General features: G+C 40.3%; 1 protein-coding gene across 1 annotated transcript; it reads right to left on the minus strand.

Annotated features, from left to right (window-relative positions):
* Nucleotides 1-13,638: 13,638 nt before the first annotated feature.
* LOC142790094 (uncharacterized) lies at nucleotides 13,639-18,148 on the minus strand. The gene is made up of 2 exons (XM_075885108.1): nucleotides 17,899-18,148; nucleotides 13,639-17,836 (listed from the first exon to the last, which is right to left on the minus strand). The coding sequence occupies exons 1-2, from the start codon at nucleotides 17,923-17,925 to the stop codon at nucleotides 16,781-16,783; spliced, it is 1,083 nt and encodes a 360-aa protein (XP_075741223.1). The 5' UTR covers nucleotides 17,926-18,148; the 3' UTR covers nucleotides 13,639-16,780.
* Nucleotides 18,149-18,674: the final 526 nt, after the last annotated feature.

The raw sequence follows: 18,674 nt of genomic DNA on the forward strand, positions 1-18,674 counted from the left end.
CACTTGTACGTAAAAGGCTCTCTCACACTGTTTCGTTCACACTTAATATAATTGCATGAACTCACAGTTTTTCACTAACTTAGTACAGTACAGGACGCTGTATCTCGCTAAATGACATCGTTATTAAGGTTTCACGCTGCTTGCATGCGCTTTCACGAGAATACCACAATATAGCAGTTTCGCACTTGTAACGGTACAAGACGCACTATTTGGCTAGTTCACGCCGTGTTGTTTGCTTTCACAATATTTCAGCTATCACAGTTTTGTACTCGCAGCAATACAACACCATCTTGTTAGATGAGGTCATTTTTGGTGGTTTATCGACGCTACCTCGCTTAAACTAACATAACCAAACCTAACCTAACCTTCAAAATTCTATCGTTAGAAAACGTTTTACTCGCTACTTTACAATGCTTTCTGCAACATTACGACGGTTTCATGCGCTTTCACATTAGATATTGCAGTTTCCGACTTGTTATGGTGAAAAACACTGCATCTCAATAGCTGACATTGTTTAATGCGGTTTTACAACGCTTCATAACTTAACCTAACCTAACCTTCGCACTTCTATCTAAAAAACGCTCTGTTACACTGTTTCGCTCACAATTACGATATTTGCATGACCTCACAGTTTTTTCAACAACTTAGTACAGTAGAGAACGCTGTATCTCGCTAAATGACATCGTTATTTAAGGTTTCATGATGCTTGCATGCGCTTTCACGAGAATATCAAAATATAGCAGTTTCGCACTTGTAACGGTACAAGACGCACTATCTGGCTAGTTCACGCCGTGTTGTGTGCTTTCACAATATTTCAGCTATCACAGTTTCGTACTCGCAACAAAACAACACTATCTCGTTAGACGAGGTCGTTTTTGGTGGCTTATCGACGCTACCTAGCTTAAACTAACATAACCCAACCTAACCTAACCTTCGCAATTTTATCGTTAGAAAACATTTTACTCGCTACTTTACAATGCTTTCTGCAACATTTCGACGGTTTCATGCTTTTTCACATTAGATGTCGCAGTTTCCGACTTGTTATGGTGAAGAACACTGCATCTCAATAGCTTACATTGTTTAATGCGGTTTTACAACGCTTCATAACTTAACCTAACCTAACCTTCGCACTTCTATCTAATAAACGCTCTGTTACACTGTTTCGCTCACAATTACGATATTTGCATGACCTCACAGTTTTTCACCAACTTAGTACAGTACAGAACGCTGTATCTCGCTAAATGACATCGTTATTTAAGGTTTTCACGTTGCTTGCAAGCGCTTTCACGAGAATATCACAATATAGCAGGTTCGCAATTGTAACGGTACAAGACGCACTATCTGGCTAGTTCGCGCCGTGTTGTGTGCTTTCACAATGTCAGCTATCACAGTTTCGTACTCGCCACAAAACAACACTATCTCGTTAGACGAGGTCGTTTTTTGTGGTTTCACGACGCTACCTAGCTTAAACTAACATAACCCAACCTAACCTAACTTTCGCAATTCTATCGTTAGAAAACGTTTTACTCGCTACTTTACAATGCTTTCTGCAACATTACTACCGTTTCATGCGCTTTCACAATAGATGTCACAGTTTCCGACTTGTATTGGTGAAAACACTGCATCTCAATAGCTGACATTGCTTAAAGCAGTTTTACAACGCTTCATAACTTAACCTAACCTAACCTTCGCACTTCTATCTAATAAACGCTCTGTTACACTGTTTCGCTCACAATTACGATATTTGCATGACCTCACAGTTTTTCACCAACTTAGTACACTACAGAACGCTGTATCTCGCTAAATGACATCGTGATTTAAGGTTTCACGTTGCTTGCATGCGCTTTCACGAGAATAACACAATATACCAGGTTCGCAATTGTAACGGTACAAGACGCACTATATAGCTAGTTCGCGCCGTGTTGTGTGCTTTCACAATGTTTCAGCTATCACAGTTTCGTACTCGCAACAAAACAACACTATCTCGTTAGACGAGGTCGTTTTTTGTGGTTTCACGACGCTACCTAGCTTAAACTAACATAACCCAACCTAACCTAACCTTCGCAATTCTATCGTTAGAAAACTATTTACTCGCTACTTTACAATGCTTTCTGCAACATTACGACAGTTTCATGCGCTTTCACAATAGATGTCACAGTTTCCGACTTGTATTGATGAAAACACTGCATCTCAATAGCTTACATTGCTTAATGCAGTTTTAAAACACTTCATAACTTAACCTAACCTAGCCTTCGCACTTCTAATAAACGCTCTGTTACACTGTTTCGCTCACAATTACAATATTTGCATGACCTCACAGTTTTTCACCAACTTAGTACAGTACAGAACGCTGTATCTCGCTAAGTGACATCGTTATTTAACGTTTCACGCTGCTTGCATGTGCTTTCACGAGAATACCACAATATAGCAGTTTCGCACTTGTAACGGTACAAGACGCACTATCTGGCTAGTTCACGCCGTGTTGTGTGCTTTCACAATATTTCAGCTATCACAGTTTCGTACTCGCAACAAAACAACACTATCTCGTTAGACGAGCTCGTTTTTTGTGGTTTCACCACGCTACCTAGCTTAAACTAACATAACCCAACCTAACCTAACCTTCGCAATTCTATCGTTAGATAACGTTTTACTCGCTACTTTACAATGCTTTCTGCAGCATTACGGCGGTTTCATGCGCTTTCACAATAGATGTCATAGTTTCCGACTTTTATTGATGAAAACACTGCATCTCAATAGCTGACATTGCTTAATGCAGTTTTACAACACTTCATAACTTAACCTAACCTAACCTTCGCACTTCTAATAAACGCTCTGTTACACTGTTTTGCTCACAATTACAATATTTGCATGAACTCACAGTTTTTCACAAACGTAGTACAGTACAGAACGCTGTCTCGCTAAATGACATCATTATTGAAGGTTTCACGCTGCTTGCATGCGCTTTCACGAGAATACCACAATATAGCAGTTTCGCACTTGTAACGGTACAAGACGCACTATTTGGCTAGTTCACGCCGTGTTGTGTGCTTTCACAATATTTCAGCTATCACAGTTTTGTACTCGCAACAATACAACACCATCTTGTTAGATGAGGTCGTTTTTGGTGGTTTCACGACGCTACCTAGCCTAAACTAACATAACCAAACCTAACCTAACCTTCACAATTCTATCGTTAGAAAACGTTTTACTCGCTACTTTACAATGCTTTCTGCAACATTATGACGGTTTCATGCGCTTTCACATTAGATATTGCAGTTTCCGACTTGTTATGGTGAAAAACACTGCATCTCAATAGCTGACATTGTTTAATGCGGTTTTACAACGCTTCATAACTTAACCTAACCTAGCCTTCGCACTTCTATCTAAAAAACGCTCTGTTACACTGTTTCGCTCACAATTACAATATTTGCATGACCTCACAGTTTTTTCACCAACTTAGTACAGTAAAGAACGCTGTATCCCGCTAAATGACATCGTTATTTAAGGTTTCACGCTGCTTGCATGCGCTTTCACGAGAATATCAAAATATAGCAGTTTCGCACTTGTAACGGTACAAGACGCACTATCTGGCTAGTTCACGCCGTGTTGTGTGCTTTCACAATATTTCAGCTATCACAATTTTGTACTCGCAACAAAACAACACTACCTCGTTAGACGAGGTCGTTTTTTGTGGTTTCACGACGCTACCTAGCTAAAACTAACATAACCCAACCAAACCTTACCTTCGCAATTCTATCGTTAGAAAACGTTTTACTCGCTACTTTACAATGCTTTCTGCAACATTACGACGGTTTCATGCGCTTTCACAATAGATTTCGCAGTTTCCGACTTGTAATGGTGAAAACACTGCATCTCAATAGCTGACATTCCTTAATGCAGTTTTACAACGCTTCATAACTTCACCTAACCTAACCTTCGCACTTCTATCTAATAAACGCTCTGTTACACTGTTTCGCTCACAATTACGATATTTGCGTGACCTCAAAGTTTTTCAACCACTTAGTACAGTAGAGAACGCTGTATCTCGCTAAATGACATCGTTATTTAAGGTTTCATGATGCTTGCATGCGCTTTCACGAGAATATCACAATATAGCAGTTTCGCACTTGTAACGGTACAAGACGCACTATCTGGCTAGTTCACGCCGTGTTGTGTGCTTTCACAATATTTCAGCTATCACAGTTTCGTACTCGCAACAAAACAACACTATCTCGTTAGACGAGGTCGTTTTTGGTGGTTTATCGACGCTACCTAGCTTAAACTAACATAACCCAACCTAACCTAACCTTCGCAATTTTATCGTTAGAAAACACTTTACTCGCTACTTTACAATGCTTTCTGCAACATTTCGACGGTTTCATGCTTTTTCACATTAGATGTCGCAGTTTCCGACTTGTTATGGTGAAAAACACTGCATCTCAATAGCTGACATTGTTTAATGCGGTTTTACAACGCTTCATAACTTAACCTAACCTAACCTTCGCACTTCTATCTAATAAACGCTCTGTTACACTGTTTCGCTCACAATTACGATATTTGCATGACCTCACAGTTTTTCACCAACTTAGTACAGTACAGAACGCTGTATCTCGCTAAATGACATCGTTAATTAAGGTTTCACGTTGCTTGCATGCGCTTTCACGAGAATATCACAATATACCAGGTTCGCAATTGTAACGGTACAAGACGCACTATATAGCTAGTTCGCGCCGTGTTGTGTGCTTTCACAATGTTTCAGCTATCACAGTTTCGTACTCGCAACAAAACAACACTATCTCGTTAGACGAGGTCGTTTTTTGTGGTTTCACGACGCTACCTAGCTTAAACTAACATAACCCAACCTAACCTAACCTTCGCAATTCTATCGTTAGAAAACGTTTTACTCGCTACTTTACAATGCTTTCTGCAACATTACGACAGTTTCATGCGCTTTCACAATAGATGTCACAGTTTCCGACTTGTATTGATGAAAACACTGCATCTCAATAGCTTACATTGCCTAATGCAATTTTAGAACACTTCATAACTTAACCTAACCTAGCCTTCGCACTTCTAATAAACGCTCTGTTACACTGTTTCGCTCACAATTACAATATTTGCATGACCTCACAGTTTTTCACCAACTTAGTACAGTACAGAACGCTGTATCTCGCTAAGTGACATCGTTATTTAACGTTTCACGCTGCTTGCTTGTGCTTTCACGAGAATACCACAATATAGCAGTTTCGCACTTGTAACGGTACAAGATGCACTATCTGGCTAGTTCACGCCGTGTTGTGTGCTTTCACAATATTTCAGCTATCACAGTTTCGTACTCGGAACAAAACAACACTATCTCGTTAGACGAGGTCATTTTTGGTGGTTTCATGACGCTGCCTAGCTTAAACTAACATAACCCAACCTAACCTAACCTTCGCAATTTTCTCGTTAGAAAACATGTTACTCGCTACTTTGCAATGCTTTCTGCAACATTTCGACGGTTTCATGCTCTTTCACATTAGATGTCGCAGTTTCCGACTTGTTATGGTGAAAAACACTGCATCTCAATAGCTGACATTGTTTAATGCGGTTTTACAACGCTTCATAACTTAACCTAACCTAACCTTCGCAATTCTATCTAATAAACGCTCTGTTACACTGTTTCGCTCACAATTACAATATTTGCATGACCTCACAGTTTTTCACTAACTTAGTACAGTAGAGAACGCTGTATCTCGCTAAATGACATCGTTATTTAAGGTTTCATGATGCTTGCATGCGCTTTCACGAGAATATCACAATATAGCAGTTTCGCACTTGTAACGGTAGAAGACGCACTATCTGGCTAGTTCACGCCGTGTTGTGTGCTTTCACAGTATTTCAGCTATCACAGTTTCGTACTCGCAACAAAACAACACTATCTCGTTAGACGAGGTCGTTTTTGGTGGTTTCACGACGCTACCTGGCTTAAACTAACATAACCCAACCTAACCTAACCTTCGCAATTCTATCGTTAGAAAACGTTTTACTCGCTACTTTACAATGCTTTCTGCAACATTACGACGGTTTCATGCGCTTTCACAATAGATGTCACAGTTTCCGACTTGTATTGATGAAAACACTGCATCTCAATAGCTTACATTGCCTAATGCAATTTTAGAACACTTCATAACTTAACCTAACCTAGCCTTCGCACTTCTAATAAACGCTCTGTTACACTGTTTCGCTCACAATTACAATATTTGCATGACCTCACAGTTTTTCACCAACTTAGTACAGTACAGAACGCTGTATCTCGCTAAATGACATCGTTATTTAAGGTTTCACGTTGCTTGCATGCGCTTTCACGAGAATATCACAATATAGCAGGTTCGCAATTGTAACGGTACAAGACGCACAATTGGGCTAGTTCACGCCGTGTTGTGTGCTTTCACAATGTTTCAGCTATCACAGTGTCGTACTCGCATCAAAAAAACACTATCTCGTTAGACTAAGTCGTTTTTTGGTGGTTTCACGACGCTACCAAGCTTAAAATAACATAACCCAACCTAACCTAACCTTCACAATTCTATCGTTAGAAAACGTTTTACTCGCTACTTTACAATGCTTTCTGCAGCATTACGACGGTTTCATGCGCTTTCACAATAGATGTCACAGTTTCCGACTTGTATTGATGAAAACACTGCATCTCAATAGCTGACATTCCCTAATGCAGTTTTACAACACTTCATAACTTAACCTAACCTAGCCTTCGCACTTCTATCTAATAAACGCTTTGTTACACTGTTTCGCTCACAATTACAATATTTGCATGACCTCACAGTTTTTCACCAACTTAGTACAGTACAGAACGCTGTCTCGCTAAATGACATCGTTATTGAAGGTTTCATGATGCTTGCATGCGCTTTCACGAGAATATCACAATTAAGCAGTTTCGCATTTCTAAAGGTACAAGACGCACTATCTTGCTAGTTCACGCCGTGTTGTGTGCTTTCACAATAGTTCAGCTATCACAGTTTCGTACTCGCAACAAAACAACACTATCTCGCTAGATGAGGTCGTTTTTGGTGGTTTCACGACGCTACCTAGCTTAAACTAACATAACCCAACCTAACCTAACCTTCACAATTCTATCTTTAGAAAACGTTTCATTCGCTACTTTACAATGCTTTCTGCAACTTTACGATGGTTTCATGCGCTTTCACATTAGATGTCACACTTTCCGACTTGTAATGGTGAAAAACAATGCATCTCAATAGCTAACATTGTTTATTGCGGTTTCATGATGCTTCAAGTCTTGACCTAACCTAACCTTCGCACTTGTACGTAAAAGGCTCTCTCACACTGTTTTGTTCACACTTAATATATTTGCATGAAGTCACAGTTTTTCACTAACTTAGTACAGTACAGAACGCTGTATCTCGCTAAATGACATCGTTATTTAAGGTTTCACGCTGCTTGCATGCGCTTTCACGAGAATACCACAATATAGCAGTTTCGCACTTGTAATGGTACAAGACGCACTATTTGGCTAGTTCTCGCCGTGTTGTGTGCTTTCACAATACTTCAGCTATCACAGTTTCGTACTCGCAACAATACAACACTATCTTGTTAGATGAGGTCGTTTTTGGTGTTTTCACGACGCTACCTAGCTTAAACTAACATAACCCAACCTAACCTAACCTTCACAATTCTATCGTTAGAAAACGTTTTACTTGCTACTTTACAATGCTTTCTGCAACATTATGACGGTTTCATGCGCTTTCACAATAGATGTCGCAGTTTCCGACTTGTAATGGTGAAAACACTGCATCTCAATAGCTGACATTGCTTAATGCAGTTTTACAACGCTTCATAACTTGACCTAACCTAACCTTCGCACAGCTATCTAATAAACGCTCTGTTACACTGTTTCGCTCACAGTTACGATATTTGCATGACCTCACAGTTTTTCACCAACTTAGTACAGTACAGAACGCTGTCTCGCTAAATGACATCGTTATTTAAGGTTTCATGATGCTTGCATGCGCTTTCACGAGAATATCACAATATAGCAGTTTCGCACTTGTAACGGTACAAGACGCACTATCTGGCTAGTTCACGCCGTGTTGTGTGCTTTCACAATATTTCAGCTATCACAGTTTCGTACTCGCAACAAAACAACACTATCTCTTTAGACGGGGTCGTTTTTTGTGGTTTCACGACGCTACCTAGCTTGAACTAACATAACCCAACCTAACCTAACCTTCGCAATTTTATCGTTAGAAAACATTTTACTCGCTACTTTACTATGCTTTCTGCAACATTTCGACGGTTTCATGCTCTTTCACATTAGATGTCGCAGTTTCCGACTTGTTATGGTGAAAAACACTGCATCTCAATAGCTGACATTGTTTAATGTGGTTTTACAACGCTTCATAACTTAACTAACCCAACCTTCGCAATTCAATCTAATAAACGCTCTGTTACACTGTTTCGCTCACAATTACGATATTTGCATGACCTCACAGTTTTTCACTAACCTAGTACAGTAGAGAAGGCTGTATCTCGCTAAATGACATCGTTATTTAAGGTTTCATGATGCTTGCATGCGCTTTCACGAGAATATCACAATATAGCAGTTTCGCACTTGTAACGGTACAAGACGCACTATCTGGCTAGTTCACGCCGTGTTGTGTGCTTTCACAATATTTCAGCTATCACAGTTTCGTACTCGCAACAAAACAACACTATCTCGTTAGACGAGGTCGTTTTTTGTGGTTTCACGACGCTATCTAGCTTGAACTAACATAACCCAACCTAACCTAACCTTCACAATTCTATCGTTAGAAAACGTTTTTCTCGCTACTTTACAATGCTTTCTGCAACATTACGACGGTTTCATGCGCTTTCACAATAGATGTCACAGTTTCCGAGTTGTATTGGTAAAAACACTGCATCTCAATAGCTGACATTGCTTAATGCAGTTTTACAACGCTTCTTAACTTAACCTAACCTAACCTTCGCACTTCTATCTAATAAACGCTCTGTTACACTGTTTCGCTCTCAATTACGTTAGTTCCATGACCTCACAGTTTTTCACCAACTTAGTACAGTACAGAACGCTGTATCTCGCTAAATGACATCATTATTTAAGGTTTCACGTTGCTTGCATGCGCTTTCACGAGAATATCACAATATAGCAGGTTCGCAATTGTAACGGTACAAGACGCACAATCTGGCTAGTTCGCGCCGTGTTGTGTGCTTTCACAATGTTTCAGCTATCACAGTTTCGTACTCGCAACAAAACAACATTATCTCGTTAGACTAAGTCGTTTTTGGTGGTTTCACGACGCTACCTAGCTTAAACTAACATAACCCAACCTAACCTAACATTCACAATTATATTGTTAGAAAACGTTTTACTGGCTACTTTACAATGCTTTCTGCAGCATTACGACGGTTTCATGCGCTTTCACAATAGATGTGACAGTTTCCGACTTGTATTGATGAAAACACTGCATCTCAATAGCTGACATTGCTTAATGCAATTTTACAACACTTCATAACTTAACCTAACCTAGCCTTCGCACTTCTAATAAACGCTCTGTTACATTGTTTCGCTCACAATTACAATATTTGCATGACCTCACAGTTTTTCACCAACTTAGTACAGTACAGAACGCTGTCTCGCTAAATGACATCGTTATTGATGGTTTCACGATGCTTGCATGCGCTTTCACGAGAATATCACAATATAGCAGTTTCGCATTTGTAAAGGTACAAGACGCACTATCTTGCTAGTTCACGCCGTGTTGTGTGCTTTCACAATAGTTCAGCTATCACAGTTTTGTACTCGCACCAAAACAACACTATCTCGCTAGATGAGGTCGTTTTTGGTGGTTTCACGACGCTACCTAGCTTAAACTAACATAACCCAACCTAACCTAACCTTCACAATTCTATCGTTAGAAAACGTTTTACTGGCTACTTTACAATGCTTTCTGCAGCATTACGACGGTTTCATGCGCTTTCACAATAGATGTCACACTTTCCGACTTGTAATGGTGAAAAACAATGCATCTCAATAGCTAACATTGTTTAATGCGGTTTCATGATGCTTCAAGTCTTGACCTAACCTAACCTTCGCACTTGTACGTAAAAGGCTCTCTCACACTGTTTCGTTCACACTTGATATATTTGCATGAACTCACAGTTTTTCACTAACTTAGTACAGTACAGAACGCTGTATCTCGCTAAATGACATCGTTATTTAAGGTTTCACGCTGCTTGCATGCGCTTTCACGAGAATACCACAATATAGCAGTTTCGCACTTGTAACGGTACAAGACGCACTATTTGGCTAGTTCACGCAGTGTTGTGTGCTTTCACAATACTTCAGCTATCACAGTTTCGTACTCGCAACAATACAACACTATCTTGTTAGATGAGGTCGTTTTTGGTGGTTTCACGACGCTACCTAGCTTAAACATAACCCAACCTAACCTAACCTTCACAATTCTATCGTTAGAAAACGTTTTACTTGCTACTTTACAATGCTTTCTGCAACATTATGACGGTTTCATGCGCTTTCACAATAGATGTCGCAGTTTCCGACTTGTAATGGTGAAAACACTGCATCTCAATAGCTGACATTGCTTAATGCAGTTTTACAACGCTTCATAACTTGACCTAACATAACCTTCGCACAGCTATCTAATAAACGCTCTGTTACACTGTTTCGCTCACAGTTACGATATTTGCATGACCTCACAGTTTTTCACCAACTTAGTACAGTACAGAACGCTGTCTCGCTAAATGACATCGTTATTTAAGGTTTCATGATGCTTGCATGCGCTTTCACGAGAATATCACAATATAGCAGTTTCGCACTTGTAACGGTACAAGACGTACTATCTGGCTAGTTCACGCCGTGTTGTGTGCTTTCACAATATTTCAGCTATCACAGTTTCGTACTCGCAACAAAACAACACTATCTCTTTAGACGGGGTCGTTTTTTGTGGTTTCACGACGCTACCTAGCTTGAACTAACATAACCCAACCTAACCTAACCTTCGCAATTTTATCGTTAGAAAACATTTTACTCGCTACTTTACTATGCTTTCTGCAACATTTCGACGGTTTCATGCTCTTTCACATTAGATGTCGCAGTTTCCGACTTGTTATGGTGAAAAACACTGCATCTCAATAGCTGACATTGTGTAATGTGGTTTTACAACGCTTCATAACTTAACTAACCCAACCTTCGCAATTCAATCTAATAAACGCTCTGTTACACTGTTTCGCTCACAATTACGATATTTGCATGACCTCACAGTTTTTCACTAACCTAGTACAGTAGAGAACGCTGTATCTCGCTAAATGACATCGTTATTTAAGGTTTCATGATGCTTGCATGCGCTTTCACGAGAATATCACAATATAGCAGTTTCGCACTTGTAACGGTACAAGACGCACTATCTGGCTAGTTCACGCCGTGTTGTGTGCTTTCACAATATTTCAGCTATCACAGTTTCGTACTCGCAACAAAACAACACTATCTCGTTAGACGAGGTCGTTTTTTGTGGTTTCATGACGCTATCTAGCTTGAACTAACATAACCCAACCTAACCTAACCTTCACAATTCTATCGTTAGAAAACGTTTTTCTCACTACTTTACAATGCTTTCTGCAACATTACGACGGTTTCATGCGCTTTCACAATAGATGTCACAGTTTCCGAGTTGTATTGGTAAAAACACTGCATCTCAATAGCTGACATTGCTTAATGCAGTTTTACAACGCCTCATAACTTAACCTAACCTAACCTTTGCACTTCTATCTAATAAACGCTCTGTTACACTGTTTCGCTCTCAATTACGTTAGTTCCATGACCTCACAGTTTTTCACCAACTTAGTACAGTACAGAACGCTGTATCTCGCTAAATGACATCATTATTTAAGGTTTCACGTTGCTTGCATGCGCTTTCACGAGAATATCACAATATAGCAGGTTCGCAATTGTAACGGTACAAGACGCACAATCTGGCTAGTTCGCGCCGTGTTGTGTGCTTTCACAATGTTTCAGCTATCACAGTTTCGTACTCGCAACAAAACAACATTATCTCGTTAGACTAAGTCGTTTTTGGTGGTTTCACGACGCTACCTAGCTTAAACTAACATAACCCAACCTAACCTAACATTCACAATTATATTGTTAGAAAACGTTTTACTGGCTACTTTACAATGCTTTCTGCAGCATTACGACGGTTTCATGCGCTTTCACAATAGATGTGACAGTTTCCGACTTGTATTGATGAAAACACTGCATCTCAATAGCTGACATTGCTTAATGCAATTTTACAACACTTCATAACTTAACCTAACCTAGCCTTCGCACTTCTAATAAACGCTCTGTTACACTGTTTCGCTCACAATTACAATATTTGCATGACCTCACAGTTTTTCACCAACTTAGTACAGTACAGAACGCTGTCTCGCTAAATGACATCGTTATTGATGGTTTCACGATGCTTGCATGCGCTTTCACGAGAATATCACAATATAGCAGTTTCGCATTTGTAAAGGTACAAGACGCACTATCTTGCTAGTTCACGCCGTGTTGTGTGCTTTCACAATAGTTCAGCTATCACAGTTTCGTACTCGCACCAAAACAACACTATCTCGCTAGATGAGGTCGTTTTTGGTGGTTTCACGACGCTACCTAGCTTAAACTAACATAACCCAACCTAACCTAACCTTCACAATTCTATCGTTAGAAAACGTTTTACTGGCTACTTTACAATGCTTTCTGCAGCATTACGACGGTTTCATGCGCTTTCACAATAGATGTCACACTTTCCGACTTGTAATGGTGAAAAACAATGCATCTCAATAGCTAACATTGTTTAATGCGGTTTCATGATGCTTCAAGTCTTGACCTAACCTAACCTTCGCACTTGTACGTAAAAGGCTCTCTCACACTGTTTCGTTCACACTTGATATATTTGCATGAACTCACAGTTTTTCACTAACTTAGTACAGTACAGAACGCTGTATCTCGCTAAATGACATCGTTATTTAAGGTTTCACGCTGCTTGCATGCGCTTTCACGAGAATACCACAATATAGCAGTTTCGCACTTGTAACGGTACAAGACGCACTATCTGGCTAGTTCACGCCATGTTGTGTGCTTTCACAATATTTCAGCTATCACAGTTTCGTACTCGCAACAAAACAACACTATCTCTTTAGACGGGGTCGTTTTTTGTGGTTTCACGACGCTACCTAGCTTGAACTAACATAAACCAACCTAACCTAACCTTCACAATTCTATCGTTAGAAAACGTTTTACTCGCTACTTTACAATACTTTCTGCAACATTATGACGGTTTCATGCGCTTTCACAATATATGTCGCATTTTCCGACTTGTAATGGTGAAAACACTGCATCTCAATAGCTGACATTGCTTAATGCAGTTTTACAACGCTTCTTAACTTGACCTAACCTAACCTTCGCACATCTATCTAATAAACACTCTGTTACACTGTTTCGCTCACAATTACGATATTTGCATGACCTCACAGTTTTTCACCAACTTAGTACAGTACAGAACGCTGTCTCGCTAAATGACATCGTTATTCAAGGTTTCATTTATTTATTTATTTATTTATTTGCAAAATACTGCTAGCCTAAAAAAGGCTGTAAGCAGGAGTGGGAATACAAAGATGATATATATACATACTGCGCAAAAGAAAGCGATAACGGCATGCTTCACACTAGGTACTCTTCTACAGCAATAATATCATCAGTTATATCGATCATCACAGCAGTAGGTAACTACACTGTAACCATTATATTCTAAATGCCAGTAATACATACATGGAATAAAAGAATATATGTATTTCCTTACATATAAGGTGACGATACATAAAAGTAGAAACACACAAGTGAACATATACAAAGAAGATTAGTAAACTCGTACATTTACACAGTCGTCAAATGAGCCTGAAGTGTTGAAATGAAATCTGCTGTGGTCATGCGTTCCACGACATCGGCTGGGAGCTCGTTCCATTCCCTTACTGTTCGTGGGAAAAATGTGTTGTGAAATACATCTGTTCGGGAGTTATAGTCTCGTAGTTTTTTTGAGTGATGAGAACGTGTGATTCGCTTACTTACAGGTTGAATGAAATGATCCCTTTCTATTCCTATTTTATTATGATAAATTTTGTATAGGTACCCTAGTCTTTCCGTGTGGCGTCGTAATTCCAGGGGTTCCAATTCAGCCCTTTCCACTAACGTACTTGCCGATGTCCGCCAGCTGTACATATTAAAAATAAAGCGTACCGATTTTCTTTGAACACTTTCCAAGTGGACAATGTTCCTTTTCGTGTGAGGGTCCCATACTATCGATGCGTATTCGATTATTGGTCGGATAAACGTTTTATAGGCTAATAGCTTCATATCTTGAGGAGCTTGGCGCAAAGTTCGTCTTAAGTATCCTAGTTTAGTTACTGCTTTTTTCTTTATGTAAGAAATGTGCTCATTCCACCGAAGATCCGATGTGAGTATGACACCTAGGTATTTAAAAGATTTTACTTTGGATAATACGCTTCCATTTAAGCTGTAGCTAAGCTGTAGCGGTGAATTCTTTCTAGTTATCCTCATGAGAACGGTCTTTTGGGGGTTAATTTTCATTTGCCAGGTTTCACACCATTTCTCAACGTGCTGAAGAGCTTCTTTTAGTTGGACGTGGTCATGAAGGTTGTCAATTCTGTGATAAATTACGCAGTCATCTGCGAATAGTTTAATTTTGACCGGTACCTGGTCAACTATGTCATTTATAAATATTAGGAAGAATAACGGCCCCAACACCGACCCTTGTGGAACGCCCGACCCGACAGCTGCAGGAGTTGAGCAAACATTATCAATTGAAACACATTGCTGTCTGTGGCGCAAGTAGGCCTCTATCCACGATACTAATGCAGTATTCTTTAGAATTGCCCTAACCTTTATTATTAGTTTTGAATGCGAAACACAATCAAAAGCTTTTTGGAAATCCAAAAAAATCACGTCTATTTGAGATTGAGCATCAATAGCAGCAGCAAAATCATGCACGGTTTCAAGGAGTGCCGTCACTGTAGATTTACCTTTGCGAAAACCATGTTGCCTATTATCAATAAGGTTGTTCTTTTCCAGAAACGACGATATGTGCGCGAAAATTATGTGCTCTAGCGTCTTTGAGCAGGAGCACAGTAGGGAGATTGGCCTGTAACAAGTTACTTGGCGCGAGTCCCCACCTTTCGGTATCGGAATAATTTTACTGTACTTCCATTCTGTTGGTAGTTGAGCTTCTGAGAGCGATTTTTTAAATATTAAACATAAGTACTTGGAGCACCATTCAGCGTACCTGACTAAAAAGGTGTTGGGTATGCCGTCAATTCCAGGAGTTTTCTTTGTGTCCAATTTTAACAACAGTGACAGCACACCTTCTTCGGACACAAAAATATCACTTATAGACGGAGCATCTTTTGCAGGAATGAAAGATGGGTCACTAGCATCATCCTGTACAAATACGGAGCAGAAAAAGCGGTTAAAAGTCGATGCTAATTGTAGTTTATCCGACACGTTGCCACCGTTCACAGTAAGGTTTAACTGCGATTTTTGCTTTGAGGAAAAATGTCTCCAGAATTTAGCCGGAGCCGTGTAGAGAAAGTTTTTTAATGTCACGTTGAAGTAGTAATTTTTAGCTTCAGCGATACTGTCCCTAAGAGCCAAGCGTATGGCACACAGTTTCGATACATTCGCAGGAGAGGGGCGTTGCCGGCACGTTTTTCTTATCCTTTTCGCTTTGCGCTCAAGGCGAACAACTTCCTTAGTAAGCCATGGTTTTGAAAATTTTTTTATGCTTTTACTTTTCATAGGGACAAAATCTTTGATACACTTAAGAACGAGATTTTTGAAAAATAGCCATAACTCATCGATACTGCAATCACTTGATTGATAGAAAGAAAGAAAATTTGAGAACGATTCATCCATTGCATCCAAAATGCCCACGTCATTTGCACGTGCGAAAACCGGGACAACACGCACTTCGTTTTTCTTTTTAGGCACATGGCCAAGATTCAGTGTCAATGTAATCAACTTATGATCCGATATTTCATCGAGAACGGCAACTACGGGTTCTTTACTAAGCAGGTTTCTGCTAACGAGAAAAAGGTCTAGGATAGAATTCGCTGAGTTGCTGATGCGAGTTGGCTCTTTGACTAACTGAGAAAGGTTATGAAAGAAAACTAGATCAGTTAACTGTTCTGCAACAGTGCTAAGAGGCTCCGGAATTTCGTTACTCCAATCAATGGATGGCAGATTGAAGTCACCAGCTATCAAAAAATTATTGATGTGGACGACGTTGTCACATAAGAATTGGTTTAGTTTCTCGAAGAATGTACTGTTGTCATTTGGGGGGCGGTAAAATCCACCTACTACTAAGCTGCATTCATTCAGGCATATTTTAGCGATGACACATTCAACACCAGCTATAGGGGAAAGTCTGTTTATATGTAACGTATCTTGGTAAAGAATGGCAACTCCTCCCCCTCGGGAGCTTCTATCATTACGAAGGATAGCGTAGCCTGGCGGGACGATTTCAGAATCGGATATATCATTGTGCAACCAAGTTTCCGTAATTACGACTACCTGAGGTTTATACGAGAGAATAACACTTTCCAGCACGTCAACTTTATTCACAATACTGCGAGCATTAAACTGGAGGCAAAGGAATGGTTTATTAACGACCGCTGGTCACTGTTCGTTTCTAGTATTCTTGCGCTGAACAAGAACTCTCATTTTTTGGCTGTCATCCCATTCAAAAAGATTGTTTTCAATTTTAATTTTATCGTGAATCAGCTTAACTTTTTTACCAGACTTTCTGATGTCAGTTGTGCTCTCCCACAGGTTTCTTCTTTTCTGTCTAGTGCACGCGGAAAAATCCTCTGCTATAGAAGTTCGCTGTCCTTTTAACTTATAGCCGTTTTTCAAAACATTAATCTTTTCGCGGTAGTCAAATAACTTTAGGATTACAGGCCGAGGTTTGCGACTATGACTACGGCCTATCCTATGAATCCTTTCGATAGACGTTATTTTTGTGCCTAGTACCTCTTCGAAAATACCTTTCACAACACTTTGCTCAAGGTCTGCTTGTGTTTCATTCTGTTTTTCTGGAACGCCGAACACCAAAAGGTTGTTTCTTCTCCCGCGGTCCTCAAGGTCGACTAACTTTTTTTCCATGTCCTTCACTTTCTTGTCCAGAAGGTGGGTGACTGAGGAGACCTCTTTAATAAGAGAGGCTGTCGAGTCGACAACCTTAAATTTCTGTTCAATTTCATCGAGCCTTTTCTGTATCACCTTTTGCCCCGCTAGAATCTCAGTGAGCAATTCTTCGGTGGTAGGACCTGGGTTTGATTCTATATCACCGCAAAGAATCAACAAAGCACATGCGAAATCCTGCACAAACATAGCTATAGCACTGAAACACTCTGGGCATGTCAGCTGGATAAAACAGCGGTTACTGGATTTACAGGAAGACGCAGTGTTACAGACCTGCATGTAGAACAGGAACGGATTAGTTGCCATGTTGACCGTTGGCCAGCTGACACACCCACTGAAGGAAGCCGTGCGACGAGGTACATTTAAAGCCGGGTCCGGTGACGTAGACCGCGCTGCACGTGACTTGATCCCATCTTCAGTGTAGTTTAGCGAAAACCATACGCTGTCGCAGCATGCCGCCGTGGTTTCATCGGTAATGTTCGTTGTTGCTTGAGATGCGCTGGCTTTGGTCACTCCAGCAAAAAGTAGAATCTGCATGTAGAACAGGAACGGATTAGTTGCCATGTTGACCGTTGGCCAGCTGACACACCCACTGAAGGAAGCCGTGCGACGAGGTACATTTAAAGCCGGGTCCGGTGACGTAGACCGCGCTGCACGTGACTTGATCCCATCTTCAGTGTAGTTTAGCGAAAACCATACGCTGTCGCAGCATGCCGCCGTGGTTTCATCGGTAATGTTCGTTGTTGCTTGAGATGCGCTGGCTTTGGTCACTCCAGCAAAAAGTAGAATCTGCATGTAGAACAGGAACGGATTAGTTGCCATGTTGACCGTTGGCCAGCTGACACACCCATTCATGATGCTTGCATGCGCTTTCACGAGAATATCACAATATAGCAGCTTCGCACTTGTAACGGTACAAGACGCACTATCTGGCTAGTTCACGCCGTGTTGTGTGCTTTCACAATATTTCAGCTATCACAGTTTCGTACTCGCAACAAAACAACACTATCTTGTTAGATGAGGTCGTTTTTGGTGGTTTCACGACACTACCTAGCTTAAACTAACATAACCCAACCTAACCTAACCTTCACAATTCTATCGTTAGAAAACGTTTTACTCGCTACTTTAGAATGCTTTCTGCAACATTATGACTGTTTCATGCGCTTTCACAATAGATGTCGCAGTTTCCGACTTGTAATGGTGAAACCACTGCATCTCAATAGCTGACATTGCTTAATGCAGTTCTACAACGCTTCATAACTTGACCTAACCTAACCTTCGCACATCTATCTAATAAACGCTCTGTTACACTGTTTCGCTCACAATTACGATATTTGCATGACCTCACAGTTTTTCATTACCTTAGTAC

Source organism: Rhipicephalus microplus, unplaced genomic scaffold (assembly GCF_043290135.1).
Source record: "Rhipicephalus microplus isolate Deutch F79 unplaced genomic scaffold, USDA_Rmic scaffold_70, whole genome shotgun sequence".
Classification (NCBI taxonomy): domain Eukaryota; kingdom Metazoa; phylum Arthropoda; class Arachnida; order Ixodida; family Ixodidae; genus Rhipicephalus; species Rhipicephalus microplus.

What these genes read in the sequence shown, in the direction of transcription:
- LOC142790094 (XM_075885108.1), bottom strand. Translation starts at nt 17,925, where the DNA reads ATGTACCTCGTCGCACGGCTTCCTTCA. An exon ending in TCGTCGCACGGCTTCCTTCA is followed by an intron (nt 17,837 to 17,898) that starts GTGGGTGTGTCA and finishes TTCTACATGCAG; the next exon opens with ATTCTACTTTTTGCTGGAGT.